This window comes from Lutra lutra, chromosome 15, assembly GCF_902655055.1.
Source record: "Lutra lutra chromosome 15, mLutLut1.2, whole genome shotgun sequence".
In the NCBI taxonomy this organism is placed as follows: domain Eukaryota; kingdom Metazoa; phylum Chordata; class Mammalia; order Carnivora; family Mustelidae; genus Lutra; species Lutra lutra.
In genome coordinates, this window is record NC_062292.1 from 18404281 (window position 1) to 18427645 (window position 23365).

At 39.7% G+C, this 23365-nt stretch overlaps 1 protein-coding gene across 6 annotated transcripts in view; it reads left to right on the plus strand.

The window, feature by feature from the left end:
• Positions 1 to 1779: 1779 nt before the first annotated feature.
• The window catches only part of RGSL1 (regulator of G protein signaling like 1), an 85422-nt gene continuing 63836 nt past the window's right edge, over positions 1780 to 23365 (plus strand). For 4 of the 6 annotated variants that reach the window (XM_047704563.1, XM_047704564.1, XM_047704562.1 and 1 more), the window contains exons 1-7: positions 1780 to 1883; positions 4850 to 4932; positions 8396 to 8470; positions 12715 to 12844; positions 14322 to 14426; positions 15426 to 15587; positions 16682 to 17661. In XM_047704563.1, the coding sequence (XP_047560519.1) occupies positions 1871 to 1883; positions 4850 to 4932; positions 8396 to 8470; positions 12715 to 12844; positions 14322 to 14426; positions 15426 to 15587; positions 16682 to 17661 (1548 nt within the window). In that variant the 5' untranslated portion in view covers positions 1780 to 1870. Of the gene's footprint in view, positions 1884 to 4849; positions 4933 to 8394; positions 8471 to 8676; positions 8922 to 12714; positions 12845 to 14321; positions 14427 to 15425; positions 15588 to 16681; positions 17662 to 23365 lie in introns of those variants that run through there. The other 2 variants (XM_047704565.1, XM_047704568.1) reach the window with 2 other exon arrangements.

A 23365-nucleotide genomic window follows, 5' to 3' on the forward strand; every position in this document is an offset into this window, starting at 1 on the left:
TTGTGGTGAATTTTGCCACCTTGTCATTTTGTCCAGATAAGAGTATATGAAGGAACAAGTAAAATACTAAAAGGGTGGCAACAAACCCAGGAAAATATGCCTTAGCCCAATCAGAAGAGATCCCAAATAGTGAGGGGGGAGAAAGGGGATAAAAAGGTTCAGAAAGAAAAAAAAAAAGAAACAATTAAAAAAAGAAAACCAATAAAGAAAAAATATAAAAAGGAAAAAAAAAATATATATATATATATTAGACAAACTAGTTAAAAAACATTAAAAAAGAAAAGGGTAAAAGATAAAAAAATTTAGCAGAAGAAGAGAAAAAAAATTGAAAAAGAAAAAAAAATTTAAATTAACTTCAAGGCTAAAGAATCATGGGGAGAAAGCCATGAATTCCGTGCTTTGCTTTCTCCTCCTCTGGAATTCCGCTGCTCTCCTTGGTATTGAAACTGCACTCCTTGGTAGGTGAACTTGGTCTTGGCTGGGTTTCTTGCTGATCTTCTGGGGGAGGGGCCTGTTGTAGTGATTCTCAAGTGTCTTTGCCCCAGGCGGAGTTGCACCGCCCTTACCCGGGGCCGGGCTGAGTAATCCGCTCGGGTTTGCTTTCGGGAGCTTTTGTTCCCTGAGTGCTTTCCGTAGAGTTCCAGAGGGCGGAAATGAAGATGGCGGCCTCCTGGTCTCCGGCCTGGAGGAGCCGAGAGCCCGGGGCCCCACTCCTCAGTGCGCCCTCAGAGAACAGCGCCCAATTACTCCCGTCACCCTGGCCTCCGGCCACGCTCCGAGCTCACCGAGGCTGCGACCGGTTAAAGGTAACCCCGAGCTTAGAGCTTACGCCTCGGGTCTGTCTCTGTAGCCGGCTTCCCCGTTCTAATACCTGTAAGCTCTGCGACACTCAGACACCCCCGATCCTTCTGTGACCCTGCGGGACCTGAGGTCACGCTGACCCCGCGTGGGCTTCACCCCGGTTAAGCCTCTGGAGCGATGTCCCTCAGCAGAACAGACTTTTAAAAGTCCTGATTTTGTGCTCCATTGCTCCGCCGCTTGCCGGGAGCTGGCCCCAAGGGGCTTATTTTTAAGTCCATTCAAATGCATGTGAAAAGTAGGTATGATTTACTAGCATGTTTGAAATAACATGGGCTCTTGAATCAAATAGGCAGACTAAAATCTGTGTTGTACTTCCTATCTTTCAGTGAAAGAGAGGTAATAACCTCTAGTTTGTGGGTTAAGAATCAAGTTAGAACAAACTATAAATACCTAGCCTAGCTTCTTCCTCATGGAAGATATTCAACGATTGTTTATATTATTCCTTTTCAATGCCAATGGATTATGAAGTAACCCACAGCCAACCGGAAGAGAAACTATCTGGGAAAGAGGAGAAAGGGTAGAAAAAACACGTGGATAGTTGGTTGAATTTGCCAGCTTATCTGGAAGATAAGTCAACTCATTAAACATTAAACATTCACCAAGTACCTATTAAATTTCTAGAAGGATCTTAGACACAAGAGACACATTAGAAATAAATGAACAGATCCTTGCTTCCCTGAAGCATAGTGTCAAGTTAAAGAGACAGAACTAAAACTCAGGACCTGTATAACTTGAAAACAATTTATGAAGAACTTGTCAGAGCACACAAAATAGTATATGGACTAAAAGCCTAACTATAGGAAGAGTCTGGTACATTCCAGGAGATGAGGTAACAAAGACTTATCTTCAGACTGAGGTCTACACCAGACAGAAATAGGCCACTTCCTGATAGAATCTGGAACCCCTTGGAGGGGGTGTCACTGCATGTTCACAAGGGGTGGAGTTCTGTTGACTAGGGGCTAAAATTCTGCCTCCTAATCAATCACAGTGGCAGGAAAAGCATGGCAACATGAGCAATGCTGGTGAGTATCTAAAAGGGATGTTTCTGAGGCTTTTAGCTCCCCCTACATAAGGCAAACCTCTCACCTTCCCAGTCTTAAACCACATATGGCTTTTATATTTCATGCCCTTTATTTCCTTTTTTTCCTTCTCCTCCCCAACTCCCACCCCCACTTTATGCCACCTGATCTTTAAGAATAAGACAGAGCCCCAATCATAGAAGAGTAAAGCAACTAAGAAGGAGGAAGAAAAACACAGATTGGGCTATCATGTGCCATGTCTCCTCCAGGGAGAAGGCTAGCATGAGGTTTGGGATTACCCAATGATTTCATTTGTTCCCAAGTCAGTATTATTGTATGGAATGAATGTTGAAGGCCTGCCCAAATTACTAGGAAGTTTCAAGGCAGAACAGGTGAAAATAGAAGCACAGGAATGAAGACATAGTAGGATAAGAAAGGGAAAGATGTGGAAAACCTAGTTTATATACCCCATTAAGACTGTCTTATTAGTGGCAAATTCTGTCATAGTCAAGCCCCTTGTCACCAATAGCATATATAGCTATGGAACACAATCAGTTGGGAAATTTCTGCCAAACTCCACTTTCCTGCATTCAGATTGTCTCAATAATCTTATTAAAAAATCCATGCCAGGCTCTCTGAATGATAAATCAACAATTGAACAAAAGCTCAAAAGACTGAAGAACTCTTGAAAGAACAGTTCATTCAACTTTTATAAAGCTTAGATATTAATGTAAGCACTTTAGTGCCTAGGAGAAGAATATTAAAAGACAGAGCTCCTCATCTCATTGAGCTCAGTCTTTTGAGGAAGACAGATGATACATCAATGGAAGAAAACAGTGACTTGTTAATTATAACAATGGGAGATATAAATAATGGTGCAGGGGGGTAGCGATTGACTTTGCAATTGTGGTAGATTCTACCATGATTGGTTCACCAAGAAGATCATATGTAAATCAGTTCTTGATGACTAGTGATTTGCAAACAAATGGGTTGAGAGGACATTTTAAGTGATGGGAATATGGGAACAAAGATATGGAGATTGAAAGTGAGAGTGGATAGGACGTGTAGGAAAGAGCAATATCTTGGCTGGCAAACAAGAGGAAGCATGGTATGGTGCTGGCACATAACCCAAAGGCCAGATCTGGTGAAGCCTTAGATTTGTAGGACACTGAGTAGTTTTGGAAGGGCTTTAACAACCACAGCATTAGAAGACTTTAGTGGCAGTATGTGGAAAGTGCTTGGAAGGGAAAGTTAGGGAGACCATTAGGTGAGAGATGATAGGACCTGAAAAAAGGACAGTGACTTAATGGATGGAGAGGAAAGGATAGATTCCAGAGATATGTAGGAGGAGAGACTACATAACATGGTCCTCCATTTCTTAGGGGAGTATTTGAGAGGAAGAGAAACAGAACAAGGGGGTAATCAAAGATGATTTTCAGGATTCTGATTTAGACAATTGAAAGAGTGGTGATTCTAGTGATTGAGATTGGGAATACAGGAAAAAGATTAGGTTAGGAAGCAAAATGATCAGATCAGCTTTGAAAATGTTGAGATGGAAGTGCTGGTAGATGTCCATGAAGGGATGTCCCATAGCTCATTGGATATTTAGAACTAGAGCCAAGGAAAGAAGTCTGGACTAAAAACATATGTTTTGGAATCATTCATGTGGACTACATAAAATAGATCAGTGAATGCTTCTAAAAAGAAGAGCAGAGATATCTGTGTAGCAAAGGGCAAACCAGACATCAGCTATATTGCAATAGTGTTTGATTTGGGGTTCCTATTTCTATTACACAGACAATAGCGACCATCATCATGAAAAATGTTTAGTTTTCTTATATCATCATAACTGCACTCTAGCAGCTGTGAGTGGCACTTACTGTTCTCACCAGACATTTAACTAGACTAAGAGACAGGACTAATATAGTATTTATGTTGCTCATTTTATACATCGTTCATTATAAACTTTGGGTATGATGGGAAAATGCTGGACATTGATAAAACAACTGGATTATTCACTTGTTGAATATTGGGCATTAAAGAGCATACACAGTGAGTTAGAGCAAACTTTGAGGAGACACACAGTCCACCTGTGGTCTCTGTGCTTGGCTTCATGACATTCAACATTCATCCCCTCAGATTAAATTCCGCTACACAATGATCAGCCCTGAAAGGAGTAATAAATACTTTGCATGACCAAATCAGTATTCAAAAAAGTTCTTGTTGGGGTCTAAATCAACAAGTTGAAATTCAAAGGGAATAAATGTAAGTTCCTGCCCTTGGTTTCTGAAAAGTGACTGCATGAATAAAGGATAGTGGATAGTGGAGTTAATAGTGTAATATGGCAGCACCCAAAGCTAACCCCATTTTGGGCCACACCAATAGAACATATAAATGGACAAAGTTGTCTTTGCTCTTCCCTGGAAAGCATGCAGAGTGCTTGAGTTGCAGGTGCCACTCTAGTCAGAGAGGGAGGACCCAGGTAGAAAGGAGGCCATTTGAAGAATGGCTGAGGAATTGTTTAGTGATTGATGAGCCAGAAGGGTTGGAGGTGGACAGAAGGTTGAGATGGTTTTATAAATATGGGAGCATCAAACCATTTAAGAGGACTTAGATGAATTCTGTTGAGCTTCAGATGGCAGAATTTCTGCAAATGGAAAGAAGATAAAAAAAGGCAGTTTACAATAGGTAAGTCTTCCTAACAATTTCATTTCTTCATAAATGGAATGGGTAGCCCTGGGAAGCTGTGAGTTCCCAACAGCTGGGAGTATTTAAGCAGAGCGATATTGCACAGAAGAGTCCTGGAGAGAAGGAAAAATCAAGATAGATGACTCTAAAGGTCATCAAATGCTGAGATTTGGCCAAGTGAAATAATCTGTGCGATTTCTTCGTTTTCTCATCCTGAAAACAACCCTGGTTCATAAGGTTTTATTTGTTTGTTTATTTGTTTGCTTTTTCTCCCCATATAGAGATAATCGGTTCTACAAATCTTATAATTCTGCTAGAGGATGAAGTCTTTGCCGACTTTTTCAACACATTTCTTTCTCTTCCGGTAAGTATTCCCAGAATTAAATTCAAATGTTTGCTCAATAGCCAAATAGTGAATCACACTGAGCTGAGTACATTTAAAAAATAAATAAGTAAACTACTAACTCAAGGCTATTTAAATTTGAGCAAATAAGTAGGAACCAGAATCTCCTTTAAAATCTCTGGGAGTTTCCCATTACTAATAAATCCCAAACCCTCAGATTTCTGAGTTGCATTTGCTTGTCTGGTTATTTCCCATCACATCCTCCGCTGGCACCCAGGTCTGCAGGGACAGCAACTGCACCCTCACGGAGTACACCTGGCATTCTCTCACCACTGCACCCCTTCTTGGCTGTGTTGTTAATTTTTATAATTCCACCTACCAAAGTCTTTTTTTTTAAGATTTTATTTATTTGAGAGAGAGAGAGGGAGAGCATAAGCAGAGGAGGGGCAGAGGGGGAAGAATAAGTAGACTTCCCACTGGGCAGGGAGACCTATGTGGGGCTCGAGCCCAGAATCATCACCTGAGCCAAAGGCAGCCGCTTAACCGACTGAGCACCCAGGCGCTCCACCACCTACCAACGTCTTAACCATTTTTCAAATCTCTACTTAAATCCTATTCTTGAGAAATTTCTATCTCCTAATCGGAACTTGTTTCTCCCTGCCTTTGAGTCTCATGGGCACTTTCCAACTCTGTGGTATTGTATGGGTGTGTCTCTCCCACTTAGTTGTGAGACTGTGAATTCCTGCAGGACAAGGACCTTGGATTACATATTTTGCTCTATTTTTCTTACCAGGTGTTTGGCATCTAGCACTTTCTAAGATGTTGCCTGAAACTGAAGATGTATTTCCTTAACCCATGCAACTAAAATCTGAAACATCAAAATATTCTTAGATCCAAACCTAGACTGATCCCATATCTTTTTTGGTTTAAGTTTCTGGTTATATCTTAAAGTTGGTGCCTTATAATTTTGTGGCTCAGTGTGTCCTTTCCCATGTAACACTACATATTAAAAGGTGAAATTTCATACAACTGGGGAAAAAACATTTTGTGCTACTTCACAAATATTTATTGGGTAGTTACTTTGTGACAGTCAGTGGGCTTCATACTGGGGATACAGATATTAATGATGCCATTGCTGTTCTCAAGGAATTCCCAGTCTAATGAGAATAATATTTAAGGTAAGTACAAAAAGGGTTCTAAGTGACATGATAGGAGTGTCTAGAAGGCAGCAAGAGTATAAGTGCATCAGAGCTGTAGGTCAGGAAGGGCTTCCGTGAATAGAAGACACAAGCAAGTTTTTAAAGACAACAACATATTTGACAATTGGCTGGGAAAGAAAATGGGGAGCAAAATGTGAATAAAGAGATAGGAGGAAAAGATGGGGTGGGGGAGGGGTTGAGTATTAAGAAGCAGAGACCTTACAAACAGAATGGAGTAAGTAAAGGCACCAGAGAGAACAATCTTGTGGTACTTGGGGAGAAACTCTAAGCAGCTAAGGCAAGCTGAAGAAGAAGTTGTGACAGGCAGACATAGCAAGACACAAAACAGCACAGATGGGCTCTGAGAGCAGGCAGGCATCATCCTGAAGGTACTAGAGAGCCATCAAAGGGTTTCAAGTAAAGAAGTAACATGACCAGACTTTGATTTGGGAAAATTATTTCTGCTGAAGTCTGACCATAGGTTGGGCTGTCTGGGGGATCATGGTAGAGGCAAGGAGACCAGTTAGGAGATTATTTCAGTGAGGGAGGTCTAAAGGCAAGAGAATGAAGAGAATGGAATAAATAAGAGATTTTTTAGGAAGAAAAATATTGGACTTGTCACTGTTTCAATGCAGGGAGAGTTGGTACCTAGGGGAGGAGTCAGGTGCTACTGTCTTTTTTTTAAATGAAAGGTTACAGAAGTAATCGTGAGGCATTCTCGTTAATTCATCAACGCAATTTATGCAGCCTATACTAATGTTCTAGAAATGGTGAGAATGGTGTGGAAAGTAGAATGCCAGCCAAGAATGTAAGAAAGTCTTGGCCATTTAGGCAGCTGTGGTCTATTTAGAGAGACAGTATTAGTTAGTTCCTGTTGAATACCACTGTCAATTTATAATTTGGCCATTTAATTTCTATAATCACCCTGGGTGATGGACACCATTCCCTTCTCACAGATGAATCTCAGAAATTAAATGACTTGCCTAAGAACATATGGCAAGTCTGGGGAAGTTCTAGGACCCAACCAGGTTTTGAGGCTCTATACCTGGCATGTTTTCCACATCAGCCTCATGGGCTCTGTGGTACCAACATCATGTGGTGAGACTGCTTCCGTGCGCTACTCCCACAATAACCTCATGACTCCTTAGCCCTACCACACATCTCATTAAGGCATTTTCACATGCCGGGCAGGGCGTGTCATGTCAAACCCCAAGTGCAGAGCAGAGAGGGGTGACTAAGGACTGAGCCTCCTTCACAGCCTGATATTTGTAAGGTAAAATAGGTACCACTGCCTTCCTTTTATATCTCATAGCCAAGAACAAAGGGGAGAGAAGGAGCGGGCCTCAGACTGACAAAATATGGGGCTGATAGTCTTGGGGAGATGGTCAGGCTGACATAAAGTGCTGATAGTGCAGCCAGGAGTTAGGGCTTTAGACTCTCTAGTTTATCACAATTGATGTGGGGATACTTCGAGACATGTTGGTACCTATGGTGAGAATGCTAAGCTTAGATACCTGTAAACATAGAACCCCATGCCCATTAGTCTCAAAGCTGGTTGTCCCTTCTCCAAGACAGTAATATAGAAATATCTATCAATTTTGGACACTCTAATTGCCTCCACTAAGTAATTTGTACTCCTAGTCCTCATATTCTTAGGCCTCTCTACTTTCTCCAGTTTAAGAGTTGAGGCAAATCCAAAGCTGTTTCTCTTTATAAAAAAGCTTCAAGTCTTTGCTCTAACTCTCTAAATCCATGCAGAAATGAATAATGCAGAGTGCCTAGGTGGCTTATCAGTTGAGTGTCCAACTCCTGGTTTCAGCTCAGATTATGATCTCAGGGTCCTGGGATTGAGCCCTATATCAGCATCTGCTCAGAGGGAAGAGGGAAGTCTACTTGAGGATTCTGTCTCTCCCTCTCCGTCTACCCTTTCCCCCACTTGTGTTTTCTCTCTCTTTCTCTCTCAAATAAATAAATAAATCTTAAAAAAAAAGAAATGAATAATTCAATGCAAAAAATAATATTATGGGCTTTGGCCTTTGTACACAGACAAGATAACTCCCAGGCTGGGGAAGAACAGACCCAAAAGATCAATGAATCTTTCAGTTTAGTCTATTTTGGGTGCTTTTCTGCAAGGCAAGTTGATTTAGGGGAATGAATTTAAGAGTTAATGTCCCTTGAGATAGGAAATCAATGGAATCCCCTTTCCTTGTGGCTGCAATTGGAGTGTGACATATTTGTGAAGAGAAGCTCTACCTCTTTGGCTGTTTCCTAGCTTTCTTTTGCAGGTCTTTGGTCAGACACCATTTTATACTGTTGAAAATTCACAGTGGAGCTTGTGGCCAGAAATACCTTATAACTTGGTAAGATTCTTGAATGGCAGAGCCTTTGGGATGGGGAGAGAGGGACCTAAATCTGAAGTGCGAATTGAGAGATAGAGAGATAAAAGGAAGAGGAAGTCCAGAGGGTAACTCTGGAAGAAACTATAAAGCAGGTGAGTAGGACCTTGTAAACAGCATCAAGCCACTTGTAGACCTTTCTCCTTTTTGTATTTTTACCACTTGGGCAGACAATCACTGGTGAATTATCTGTTCTGTATTCTAGTCTATGGTCAGCAAATGATATTCATCTTTCATGTCTACTGTTATAATTGGGTAGCAAATGTTTGGAACACCATTTAGAAGAACTCTGGGGCAGCACCTAATCAAGAAAAAGTCTGAGAACTGATTGACAATGCCTGCCATGTGAGCAGTATAGAAAGTGTCAGCCTATTGGCCACATAGTGATTATTTGCATTATAAGTTATAGCTTAAGGTAAGGTGCCACTCTTCAATTCCTAAGACTACCCTACGATTCTCCTTCAGAAACATGTCTTTCTCCCAATCTTTTTTATCTCTTATATGTTCTCTTTGTCCATTGTCTTTCTTTTCTCCTTTTTCCCCTTCCTGTTCTCCTTTTCCACTACGTACACCTTAGACTTACCAATGACTTCTGCATGCTGTACCAGTGGCATGTGGGATCAGAAAGATCACTCTAAACCATACTCATAACATGATTTTGTTTTTCTCTCAGACCTGGACAGCTTAGAAAGACACTCCCCTCTGATTCTTATATCTGATTTCCCTAGGAAACCCCTAAAACTTAAAAAATCTTTATTTTCTTGAAAGAGAAGAAATAACCACCAAAACCACAGAAATATAAAGAATTATGAGAGACTACCATGAAAAATTATATGCCAAAAAATTGGACAACCCAGAAGAAATGGATAGATTCACAGAAACATGCAATTTCCAAAAATGAATCAGGAAGGAATAGAAAATCTGAATAGAACAATTACTAGTAATGAAATTGAATTGGTGATCAGAAAATTTCAAATACCAGAACCAAGTGGATTCACAGGGGAATGCTACCAAATGTTTAAAGAAGAATTAATACCTATACTCCTCAAACTCTTCTAAAAAATAGAAGATGAAGGAAAGTTTCCAAATACCTTCTACAAGGCCAGCATTACCCTGATACCAAAACTAGACAAAGACACTATAAAAAGGGAGAACTACAGGCCAATATCTCTGAAGAACATAAATGCAAAACTCCTCAACAAAATATTAGCAAACTGAAATCAGCAATACATTAAAAGGATCATTTACTATGATCTAGTGGGATTTATTTTATGGATACAAGGATGGTTCAGTGCTTGCAATTCAATCAACATGATATACCACATTAACAAAATGAAGGATAAAAAAAATCATGCGATAATCTTAATAGATGCAGAAAACACATCTGACAAAATTCAACATCCATTCATGATAAAAGCTCTCAACAAAGTTTGTTGAAAAGGAACATACCTCAGCATAATAAAGGCCATATATATATCACAAACCCACTAACATCATACTTGATGATGAAAAATTGAGAGCTTTTCCTCTCAGATCAGAAATAAGACACAAATGTCCACTTTATTACTTTTTTTTAACATAGTACAAACCACAGCAATCAGATAAAAAAAAAATAAAAGGCATCCAAATTGGTAAGGAAGAAATAAAACAGTCACTATTTGCAGATATGATACATATGAAGCACTAAAGATGCCATCAAAAAAAGTTAGAAGTAATAAATGTAATTTATGTAATTCTGTAAAGTTGTAGGATACAAAATTAATAAACAGAAGTCTGTTGTGTTTCTATATACTAATAATGAAATAGCAGAAAGAGAAACTAAGAAAACAATTGCATTTATAATTATACCAAAAAGGATAAGATACCTAGGAATAAACCTAATCAAGGAGGTGAAAGACCTGTACTCTGAAAACTATAAAACACTGATGAAAGAAATTGAAGATGACACAAACAAATGGAAAGACATACCATGTTCATGAATTGGAAGAGTTAATATTGTTAAAAGGTCTGTACTACCCAAAGCAATATACAGATTCAATTCAATCCCTATCAAAATACCAATAGTATTTTTCACAGAACTAGAACAGATAATCCTAACATTTTTATAGAACCACAAAAGACTCCAGAATACCAAAGCAGTCTTGCAAAAGAAGAACAAAGCTGAAGGTATCAGAATCCTAGAGTTTAAAATATACTACAAAGCTGTAAAAATCAATATTGCACTGACACAAAAATAGACACATAGATCAATTTGGCTGGATCTGTGGATAAATCTACCCATAGATCTATCCATAGTACGTAGAGTCCAGAAATAAACCCACACTTTTATGGTCAATTAATCTATGATGAAGGAGGGAAGAAAATACAATGGGAAAAAATATAATCTCTTAAATAATGTTGAAAAAACTGGACAGTTACATGCAAATGAATGAAACCACTTTCTTTTACCATACACAAAAATCAACTCAAAATGGATTAGAGACCTAAGTGTGAGACTCGAAACCATAAAAATCCTGAAAGAAAGCACAGACAATAATCTCTTTGACATCAGCCTTAACAACATATTTGTGAATATGTCTCCTCAGCAAAGGAAACAAAAGCAAAATTAAACTCTTGAGACTATACCAAAATAAATACCTTTTGCACAGCAAAGGAAACCTTCGGGAAACAAAAAGGCAACCTAGTGAAAGAAGAAAATATTTGCAAGTGATATATATGTAAGAAAGGGTTACTATCCAAAAATATATAAAGAAATATACAACTCAACACCAAAAATAAATCCAACTAAAAATGGGCAGAAGACCTGAATAGAAATTTTTTCCAAAAAAGATATACAGATGGACATGGTTGGGTAGCTCAGTCAGTTAGATGTTGGGCTTACAATTTTGGCACAGTCCATGATCTCAGGATCATGAGCTCGAGCCCGATGTAGGGGTCTGCACTCAGCAAGGAGTCTGCTTAAGATGGTCTGCCTCCCTCTCTCCCTCTGACCCTCCCCCTGCTTGTGCTCTCTCTCATTAAAATTAATACAATCTTAAAAAAAAAAAAGAGGTATAGATCACCAATGTACATGTGAAAAGATGTTCAATATCATGATTCATTGAGAAAATGTAAATCAAAACTACAATGAGGTACCACCTTATACCTGTCAAAATGACAAGCAAAAACAAGTGTTGGCGAGGATGTGGAGAAAAGGGAAGCCTCATTCACTGTTGGTGAGAATGTAAATTGGTGTCACCACTGTGGAAAATGGTGATGGTGATGGTGATGCCTCAAAAAATTAAAAATACAACTGCCATAAAATCCAGTAATTCTGCTACTGGGTATTTACCCAAAGAAAATGAAAATACTAATTTGAAAAGTTATATGCACACCTATGTTTATGCATTATTTACAATATCCAAAATATGGACATACCCTAAGTGTCCATCAATAGAATACTACTCAGCCATTAAAAAAAAAAAAAAAAAAAAGAAAGAGATCTTGTGATTTGTGACAACATGGATGGGACTAGAGACTATAATGCTAAATGAAATAAAGAAAAGCAAATACTGTATGATTTCACTTATATGTGGAATCTAACAAACAAAACCCCAAAGAACAAATAAAAGCAGAAACAGACCCGTATTACAGAGAACAAACTGGTGGTTGCCAGTTAGGAAATGGATGAGGAGGGATGAAAAAAAAAAAAAAGGTGAAGAGAAATGAGAGGTACAAGTAAAAAGAAAAATTATATTCTTCTTCCTTCTCTGGTGGCTCAGTCCTTCAGGGATCCCACGGGTACTATAAATGATGTGTCTTTGTGTCTTTTTGTACATGTTGTGCATTTGATATGGGTTAGGAACTTGTGAGAAATTTTAAGTGTGCTTACAAAGAAACAAGTTGAATAGAGTTATGACAACACCACAGATCAAAATCTCTTCTGCTTCTCTTCTACCTAACAAGACTTAGATCTTTTCTTAAACAACTTCACTCAGGAATAAGGACAATTTTTTGATAAAAGACCAAAGTTTTTCTTTCCTACCAATTCATTCACTCCTTTGGGAACCTCAGCTCAAGTCTTCACTCCCCTTAGATACTATTTTTAGTCAATGTACCTCTTCTGCGGGCCAGATACTGCAGGAATGAAGTTGTTTCCCCTTGCTAACTGTATTTCTTAGCATTCAGTTCCGTTTCTCTTTTCTGTTCCCATGTTGTTTGAACCCTAGATTGCAAAGTACAAAGGATTATTGACCTGGTTGGAAAAATACCGGTTACCTTTCTTCTGTAAAACCAACTTGTGTTTCCATTACATTCTCTGTCAAGAGCTCATCGGCTTCATTAACTCCCCAGAAGGAGGTAAGCATGAGAGTGTATGTGTGGAGAAATATGGGAAACCAGGCTGCATAATGATCCTATGCCTGTTAGTTCATAGTAAGGTACAAATACTGGCCAGCTTTGTACCCTTAGATGGGAGGGTACCTCAGCTTGTAATGTAATGCAGCAGTGGGTGAAATCTTGGGCTGAATTGTTGGTACCTAGAGCAATAAGCAGTGATCAAATAGGTTATGTGCATTAGTTGTCAGAAATGAGAGAATTACCGGTGGACACACAACATGGAAACATTGCCTAAAATACATCCAGAATCAAACATAGCTCACCACCTGGTCTAAGCCTCCATCATTTCTCACCTGGCTACTGAACTCATCTCTTAATTAATCTCTTGCTTCTTCTCTTGTTCTCCAGAGAGAGTATTTTAAAACTTAATTCAGATCATGTCACTCCTCTACTCACTGCTCCATACCCAACCAATGGCTCCTGTCTCAGTGTAAAATCCAATGCCCCTACAATAGCCTTCTGGATCCTACCAATGTGGTCCCAGTACTTTTAGGACCTCATCTGCTCCCACTCCCCCCACCTTGCTTACTCCGTTCCAGTTATACTTGATCTGCTTGCAGTTCCTCAAACATGCTGGATACATTCTCACTTCAAGGCTTTGCATTGACTGTGCACTCTGCCTGGAATGCTCATTCTCCATATATCCACACTGGCTCTCTCTCTCACCTCTTCAGATCTCTGTGGAAATCTCACCTCCTCAGTGGAGAACTACCCTGATGACCCTAGTGTCCACTCATCCAACTCTTGCCCTAGCACTCCCAACCCCCTTTACCCTCTCTTACTTTTCCATTTTTTCCTGTAGTGCTTATGACGTTTGACCTCACCAGATAATGTATTTACTATGGTTATTATTTATTATCAGTCTCCTTCACCAGAATGTAAGCTCCTTGAGGGCAGGGACTTTGTTTGCTGGTGTATCCCAAACACCTAAAATGGTATGGTACTAAGTAGTAGACATGTAATAAATATTTATTGAAAAAATGAATTAATAAAATTTCCATCTAGAGCTGAATTGATAATTTGACTCTCAGCTCCACCCTGGGAAAAGTCAAGATTCAGGAGATTCAATTGATTAAAATGTAACAAAACACCCAATATACTCATATACTCATCTCCTTCATCCTTCCCAGTATATATATATTGGAAAAATTGGACTGGCAAAATCACTGTCAGGTGGGGATTACAGAAGGCAAGAGGTCTTGGTCAGAGGGTATTTTTAATCTGTGGGTTGTACTGTTTGTGGGTCCTTCATATTATGCATGTCACTAAGAGGGTCTTTTCCTATGTTCAGAAGTACCACATACTTATAACAAGCTCATCCAACTGGCCACTATTTTTCCTCACTCACACTGACTGAATGGGGGTCAGCTGTGCAAGGCTGACAGAGGTGCTGTGGGAAGAGCTCATTCTCTCTCTCATCATGAACTTCTCCTGGCAGCCAAGATGATGAGATGGAGAAAAGCAGACCAGTGGCTACTCCATAAGTGCATTGGTGGGGTCAGAGGGATGTGGCGCTTCTGTACCTACCTCACCAGCAGTACAGGTAGGTTCTTGAGTTGTTTCCGGAGCCTTTGCAAGTTCTCAACAGCTTCCAGGATGCCCCAGAGCATTTACTGACAGCAGGATATGTATATGGGAAATATGGTGTTTTATTATTGTTGTTTGCATGAAAGTCTTTGAAAATGGGTCCACGGTATAGATTAGGGCAAAAGCAATCAGAGTGCCTTTCTTTTATCCATCCATCCACCCATTCATTTAACAGTGTTTGTGGAGCACCACCAGTATGGCAGCCACTGTGAACAGAGCCATAAATCCCCACTTAATAAAGCTGCCACATGGTGGGGAAACAGAGAAGGAACAAGTAGATAAACAAACATGAAGCACAAGTGTTGGGATGCACAGCTTTCTGTTCTGTTGGGTCCAGTGGTTGATGAGTGCTGGGAGGTCAGCTGCCACACTAGCCAGCACTCCAGTTCAGCAGCATTAAGTTTCATCTAAGGACAAGCTCTCATTTAAGGGTGAAATCCTGTGTTTCCAGGGAGTGGATAGGGAAGAACTAGACAGACCATCTTTAAGTTTGTCACTTAGACTCCTGCCCTGGCAAAGTTGTGAAACAGGGAATGTAGTCTTTGACACCTTTGGGCTCCATTATTCTTCTTCTGGCTGCTCTTGGTCCACGTTATAGCAAATATTCTTTTTTTCTTCGCATCTTCATTTTTTTTTTTTTTTTATAAAACTCAAATGTCTCATGATCCATCCTTGGAGTCTTGCAGTTTTTCCCTGAAGTGACACTTTTTCTCACAACAACAGAAGTCACAAAAGATCCCTACCCATTAAGCCCCTTTTCTCCATCCCTCCATCTGCCCCTACATTATGACACTACTAAAGACCATGCCTTAACCTAAAGAAGTGACTAATGGTGATATTGGAGCCAAAAGAGCAGGCTGGTAGTGGGGAGTGGTATCAGCTGCTACACCCAGGTAAAACCACTGCAGGGGCAAGACTGGGCTGTGGCTCTGTCCTCACCCTTTCTGATCTGTAGGTGAAGAGCTGGTGGACTTCTGGATCCTTGCTGAGGAGATCTTGAGCATAGATGAGATGGACCTGGAGATGAGAGACCACTACCTGTCCCTCCTCCTTGTGCTGAAGGCTACACATCTACAGGAGGGCTCAAGAGTGATAACTCTCTGCAACATGAACATCAGTGAGAATCACAGAGAATTACATCTGAACTGAAATCACTGGGGGGTGTAACAAAGAAGTCAATTCGGTGTCTGATAATACTCAGTTTCTCATTTTGCAGACTGCTACCCTCTCCATTTTCTATATATCAGGGATGCCACTGAGAACCCTGAACAGGGAAGGGTTGTAAGAGACCCATTATCCTTAAGCTTCTTCCTGAGATACTGATCACCAGTAAAGGTTGGCTGGAAGGAGTGAGGAGGAATTGGGACAGGGTAATTAAACAGCTCCTGCATCTTCTGAGACTGCATGGCTTGTCTTTCTTTAAACTGAGATTCTCTAGAACAATCTACAGTTCACAGGCCAAACATAGTTCATGTAGCCTATGAACTAAGAATGTTTTTGTATTTGTAAAGGGTAAAGGAAGAAGACTATGGAGCAGAGCCTGCATATGGCTCTCAAAGAATATTTCACTTGATCTTAGCCAAAAAGCTGAGAAGCAAGCAAAGAATAATATTTTATTATCTGGTCCTTTACTTGTTTGCCAGCCTCTTCTCTAGAACATCAGATTCATCTAAATTTATGTATTTGTTTGTTTATTTATTTAGTAAGTAAGGAGACATTCCTAACCCAAATATAAATGTGTTCCAGAAGATTTGCTGTTTGGGATTGATTACACTCCTCTATTGTTAGAGATAAGTTGAGAATTTATGATATTAAAATCAGGGCTAGTAATGACTTCCTCAAATTACCCATCTAAACCCCTTCCTCCAGGCAGATCTGACTCAGAAATCCCATTCTTAGTTTTCGTGTACCTTTTGCTTTTCCCTACAAAATATCATCCAGTGGTCTAAAAAATAATTCAAGGAATCCATAAACTGGCTTATTGCTATGGTGAAGAAGGAGGGTAATCAGAGGAAGGGGTTACTGTTCCCTGAGAAAATCCTAAAAATGTGTTTATTATATATTTGTCCTGTCCATACCCAAAGGTTGTATGAAGAACAAATTAAATGTTATGCACAATGATATTTGGAAAAATTCAAAAAACCACTCCCAACATCATCATCATCACCACCACTACATTATTTTCATCCTTCATGTCTCTTCTCTTTCCAGAGTCCCTCCTGAACCTCTCCATCTGGCATCCCAACCAGTCAACCACCAGGAGGGAGATCTTGAGCCACATGCAGAAAGTGGCTCTGTTCAAAATTCAGAGCTATTGGCTCCCCAACTTTTACACCCATGCCAGGACAATTCTGGCCAAGGAGGAATCATGCCAAGGTCTGATGCAGGAATATGAGACTCGCCTGTACACTATTTGCTGTACTCATGTAGGAGGACTCCCTCTAAACATGAGCATCAAGGAGAGCCACCACCCCCAGAAGCAGTACTCGAGCAGGAAGACCAAGAGGAGGATGTGGCAATTGATAGACCATAGCACTACTCTGAAAATGGATACCAAGCCAGACACCAATATTACACAACCCCAGAAAATGTGTTCTCCAGAGAAGGACACATACAAATATAAATATATACAAATGCCTTCCCCGAAAGTGACTTCTTCAAAAGAGAGAATAATCAGTTCCCTGGAAAAGGATATTTTATGTGCCAGGAAGTCTGACATGAAGAAGAAAGCCAAGAGCCACCTCCACATGGAGGGCCTCTTTGAGACAACGTTCTCTACACACCTGAGGACTGTCACCCCTATCATCAATCACTCCCCCCAGATGAAAGTCAAGAAGGCCATCAAGCAAACCATCTCCTTAGGGTACACCCACTGGGCCTTGTGTGCTGATGCCTGTGCAGGGAGTCCCTTCCGGAACCACCTGAAAAAGCAGAATTTGAAAGTGGAGACCCAACTCCTGGACCTCTGGCAAGACCTGCACCATTTTCTCAGTGTCCTGATGAGTAACAGGAAGACTGGGAATGCCACCTTTCGGCACATGCTGGGCAACCGAATTTGTGAGCTCTACCTGAATGAACAGATTGGTCCATGCCTACCACTCAAATCACAAACCATTGAAGGCCTGAAGGAGATGCTGCCTTCTGGGGATATAAACCCCTGGATTCCCAGAGCCCAGAGGGAGATCTGCAAGGTAGGAATTGCAAGGTAAAAGTGTGCAGTGTAGAAATTGGTTAGTATCTGGAAGATGAGGTCAAGACTGACCAAAAATCCTATCTGGTCATTTAGACTGGTTAAGTTAATGATATAATTACCTACATAATTTTTCACATATTGAAAACTTGGATGATCTCTTAGGAAAAAGCTATACAAATTCCTAAGAAACAGCCAAAATCCAAAGTAGGATGGAAGTGGGTGATTGGTCAACATCCACTTTTTATTTCTTCTTTAATTTCCCCTTATATGGAATCTCCCAAAACCATGAACCCCAGAGTGTTCTACTGAGGAAAGTTCCAGGAATTCTGTTCCAAACATAATGTATTGAAATTCAGGGTAGACTAGACTACCAAGAAGGAGCCAACTGGTAAGAGTTTATTCTTATCCCAAAACATTAGATAAAAGCATGTGACTATCCTGAAGACGCACAGCCAATGAGGCCCATAGCTTGAATATTTACGGTTAAGATCTTGGCAGAGACAAATGGCAGAATCAAGTTGGGTAGCAGATGAAAATCTGATACAAGAGACTGCTTACAAAGGAAAGGGCATGAGGATAGGGAAACCAAAAGAGATAGTGTAACACCTCAGGGCCAGTAAGCGTGGGTCACTTTTTTCTCCCTCTGAGACCTGAAGAATTGAGGAGAGGGAGCAGTTACCAGAACCAGGAGAAAAAGAGCTGTTTGGGGTGCGACAGTTGGCAGGAACTCTGTCAGTAGAAATGTATAGCCAGTCCTCAGTGATCTGGCCAGAAGGGATCATGGGGAATAGCTAATTCCACGCTTACTCTCCTCCTGCTTTCCCATCTCCTGTTAGGACTCCTAACTAGATGAACCCAACGTGAGGTCAAGTGAGCCTGTTGATGTGGTCCATACAGGTTAATTGCCCAAGGCACAAACAGAGTGAAGAAGAATAGAGAGTAGATCTGGAATAGAGAGTAGACCTTATAAAAGAGGTAATATGTGAAAACATACTTTATAATACTTTAGAACCTCCGAAGTAGTAGACAGGGTAGTGCTATTGCCACTGTTACATAACTGAGGTAAATGAGACTGACCCTACAAGGTAGATTGGTTAGCCCAAAGGCACACAGGAGGCTAGTGGAGTAACCAGGATCAGAACCCAGGAGGTCTTAGCATGCCTCCCCTTCCCTGTTACAACTGCTCTTGTCTAAGACCCATCCAGTGTCACCTAGATTACTGCCTCCTAACTGATGCCTATGGATTTGTCCTTGGACATGATAAGCAGGCTCATTTCCACACTGGCCGTGGTGATTCTGCAAAAACATAAACTGTGTAATGAAAATTGAAAATAAGTAAAAGGAATTGAGTGGGGACCTTGAAAACAGATGGCTTTCTGTCTTCAGTAAAATCCAAAGACCTTGCCAAAACTGGCAAGGCCAAATAATTTCTATAAATTTCTCTACCTCCCTCTTTGGTTTCATCTTCCACTGCCTCTGGGTACACCACTCCAGCCATGCTAGGCATACTGCCTGCACAGTGGCAGTGCTCCCACTCTGTGTAAAGTACAGATGCTTACACAGCTTGCCCCCCGCCTTCAGCTGTTTGCTCAAGTCCTCTCAGCAAGGCCTTCCTTACCCACTTGACATAAAATTTCATCCCATCCCCACTTTATTTTTCTCCTTAGCACATATCATCCGGATCCAACCATCCATTCTTACATACACCATTCTAACATACATATGTACATACATTCACTCTGTGTGAGTGTGTGTATAATACACATATAATCCTTACAGTGTACACGTATGCATACATCTATTATATACACATCTATTATATACACATATATTTGTATTATTTTTCAGATAGATGCATAATATGTATGTGTGTGTGTGTATATATATATACATGTGTATGTATGTATGTGTGTATATATACATATATTTATTTATTTAACTTATTTTGCTTATTTCTCCCTATGAGGGCTGGGATTTTCATCGTTTTGTCAGTACTGTCTCACCAGCATTTGGAACACTACTTGGGGGGGTATAGTATTCAGTGCTTGATAGTGTTAATAGACATTCATGCTCAATAGATGTCTGTTGAACTGATCAATCCTAGTTAGCAATGGCCCCCCTTTTGGCCTTGCCCAGAGCTCTTTTCTGATTGGAAACAACTAGATTTTTTTTTCTTTTCTTTTTTTTTCTTTTTTGAGACAACTAGATTATGTGAGAACTCTGATCTTCATCCATCTCTTCAATCATTCTCCAATTATTCAGTCAACCTTTGTGAATTACCTATAGTATGTCCACTGATATGTCCATTTCCTGACTTCTGACTCACCAATGTGGAAACATGTCTATGTGGAGTATGGGAAAAGTTTTTAAAGTTCTGGCTTTGTCACTGTTTGGCTATGTGATCTTGAACAAACCCAAGGTATAGTTCTTGAATTTCCCTAGGTCTCTTTGCCTCATATATAAAATGAGAAATGGGACAAAATCATATTTTGTCATTGTATTTGTGGATTTAATAAGTTTATAGATACATTGAGAATACTATACCATAAAAGGAAATGGGTAGAGAGAAGTAGGTGTGAACCTGGAGGACAGCACATCAGCTTAAAAGTTGCCTTGGGTTCTAAGCAAAGAGGGGAGGATTGAGAGAAGGTACTGAAGATGCAGGAGTAAGGAGCTCCACAGACACTGGAAAATATTTACTATCTGGCCTTTCATGCACCGCTTTCAGGTTAGGTCAGGAGAGTTTTCCAAGTGATGGGCAAACTGAATTCTGAAGGAAACCCTAATATATTTTAATGAAAAACAATTATAGAGTGAAACCATATAATTGTCTTTCTCTGCTTGACTTATGTCACTTAGCATAATCCCCTCCAATTCCATCCGTGTTGATGCAAATGGTGGGAATGCATCATTTCTGATGGCATTGAGTAATATTCCATTGTACATATGTACCACATCTTCTTTATCCATTCATCTGTTGGAGGGCATCTTGGCTCCTTCCACAGTTTCGCTATTGTGGACATTGCTGCTATGAACATTGGAGTGCATATTCCCCTTCTTTTTACTACATCTGTATCTTTGGCTTAAATACGTAGTAGTGAAATTGCTGGGTCATAGGGTAGCTCTATTTTTAACTTTTTGAGGAACCTCTATACTGTTTTCCAAAGTGGCTGTACCACCTTGAATTCCCACCAACAGTGTAAGAGGGTTCCCCTTTCTCAACATAAGGAATAGTATGGAGGACATTAGGGGAAGGAAGGGAAAACTGAAGTGGGGGAAATCAGGGGGAGATGAACCATGAGAGACTATGGGCTCCATGAAACAATCTGAGGGTTTCAGAGGGGAGGGGAGGTTGGGGGATATGGTAGCCCCATGACAGGTATTAAGGAGAGCACATGTTGTGATAAGCACAACATGTGCTCAAGGTGTTACAAACAAATAATGAATCATGGAACAGTACATCAAAAACTAATGATGTACTATATGGTGACTAATGTAACATAATAAAAAAATTACAGAAAAAGTACATATATATTAAAAATAGTAGGTCAAATTTTATTTAGATTCAATTAGCCAACATATAGTACATCATTAGTTTCAGATGTAATATTCAATAATTCATCATATAAACCTAAACCCCTTACTCATCACATCACATGCCCTCCTTAATGCCCATCACCCAGTTATCCCATCCCCCCCACCTTCCCTCTAGCAATGCTTAGTTTGTTTCCTATAGTTAAGAGTTTCTCACTGTTTTTCTCTCTCCCTAATGACTTCCTATTCAGTTTTTCCTCCCTTCCCCCTATGATCCTCTGCACTGTTTCTTATATTCCACATATGAGTGAAATCATACGATAATTGTCTTTCTCTGACTTACTTCGCGTAGCATGATACCCTCTAATCCCATCCATGTCAATGTAAATATTAAGTATTCATCCTTTCTGATGGCTGAGTAATATTCCATTGTATTTATACACCACATCTTTATCCATTCATCCATTGATGGATATCTCAGCTCTTTCCACAGTTTGGCTTTTGTGAATATTGCTGCTATAAAAACTGGGATGCAGGTGCCCCTTCGGATCACTACATTTGTATCCTTTGGGTAAATACCTAGCAGTGTAATTGTTGGGTCATAGGGTAGTTCTATTTTTTTTTTAAGTTTTATTTTTAGATTTTTAAATTATTATTATGTTCAATTATCCAACATATAGTACATCATTAGCTTTTAATGTAGTGTTCAACAAGTCATTAGTGCAAATAACACCTCCATTTTTAACTTCTTGAAGTACCTCCATACTGTTTTTCAGAGTGGCCGCACCAGCTTGTAGTCCCACCAAGAGTATAAGAGGTTCCCCTTTTCTCTGCTTCCTCACCAACATTTGTTGTTTCCTGTCTTATTAAATTTAGCTATACTGACTGGTGTGAGGTGATGTCTCATTGTGGTTTTGATGTGTATTTCCCTGATGCCAAGTGATGTGGAACATTTTCTCATGTGTCTGTTGACCATTTGTATGTTCTTCTTTGAAGAAATATCTGTTCATGTCCTCTGCCCATTTCTTGACTGGATTCTTTTTTTGGGGGGGGGGGGTGTTGAGTTTGCTAAGTTCTTTAGAGATTTTGGATACTAGCTGTTCATCCAATATGTCATTTGTAAATATCTTCTCCCATTCTGGCAGTTGTCTTTTGGTTTTGTCAACTATTTCCTTTGCTGTGCAGAAGCTTTTTATCTTGATGAAGTCCCAATAGTTCATTTTTGCTTTTATTTCCCTTGCCTTTGGAGATGTCTAGCAAGAAGCTGTTGTGGCCAGCGTCAAAGAGGTTGCTGCTAGGATTTTGATGGATTCCTGTCTCACATTTAGGCCTTTCATCCATTTTGAGTTTATCTTTGTGTATGGTGTAAGAAAATGGTCGTTTCATTCTTCTACAAGTAGCTGTCTAATTTTCCCAGCACCCTTTATCGAAGAGACTGTCCTTTTTCCATTGGATATTTTTTCTTTCTTCATCAAATATTAGTTGACCATAGAGTTGGAGTGTCCATTTCTGGGTTCTCTATTCTGTTACTTTGATTCATGTGTCTGTTTTGGTGCCAGTACCATACTGTCTTGATGATTACAGCTTTGTAATATAGCTTGAAGTCCAGCATTGTGATGCCATCAGCTTTGGTTTTCTTTTTTAACACTCCTCTGGCTATTTAGGGTCTTTTCTAGTTCCATACAAATTTTAAGATTATTTGTTCCATCTCAGTTGCATTTCTATATACTAACAATGAGACAAAAGAAAGAGAAATTAAGGAATCAATCCCATTTACAATTGCACCAAAAACCATAAGCTACTTAGGAATAAACCTAACCAAAGGAGTAAAGGATCTATACTCTAAAAACTATAGAACACTTATGAAAGAAATTGAGGAAGACACAAAGAACTAGAAAAACATTCCATGCTCGTGGATTGGAAGAATATTGTTAAAATATCTATGTTACCCAGAACAATCTACACATTCAATGAAATCCCTACGAAAATACCATTGACATTTTTCATAAGTCAAATTTTAAAGTGTAAATTTAAGTTTAGATATACTATTATTTTGCTGCAACTCTTTCTCTTCTAATGGGAAATGCTTCATTAAGCATTGTTGGTTAAGATACCAATTAGATCACTTATTCACTAGTTACTAGAGTCATAAATCTTTTAAACTAGAA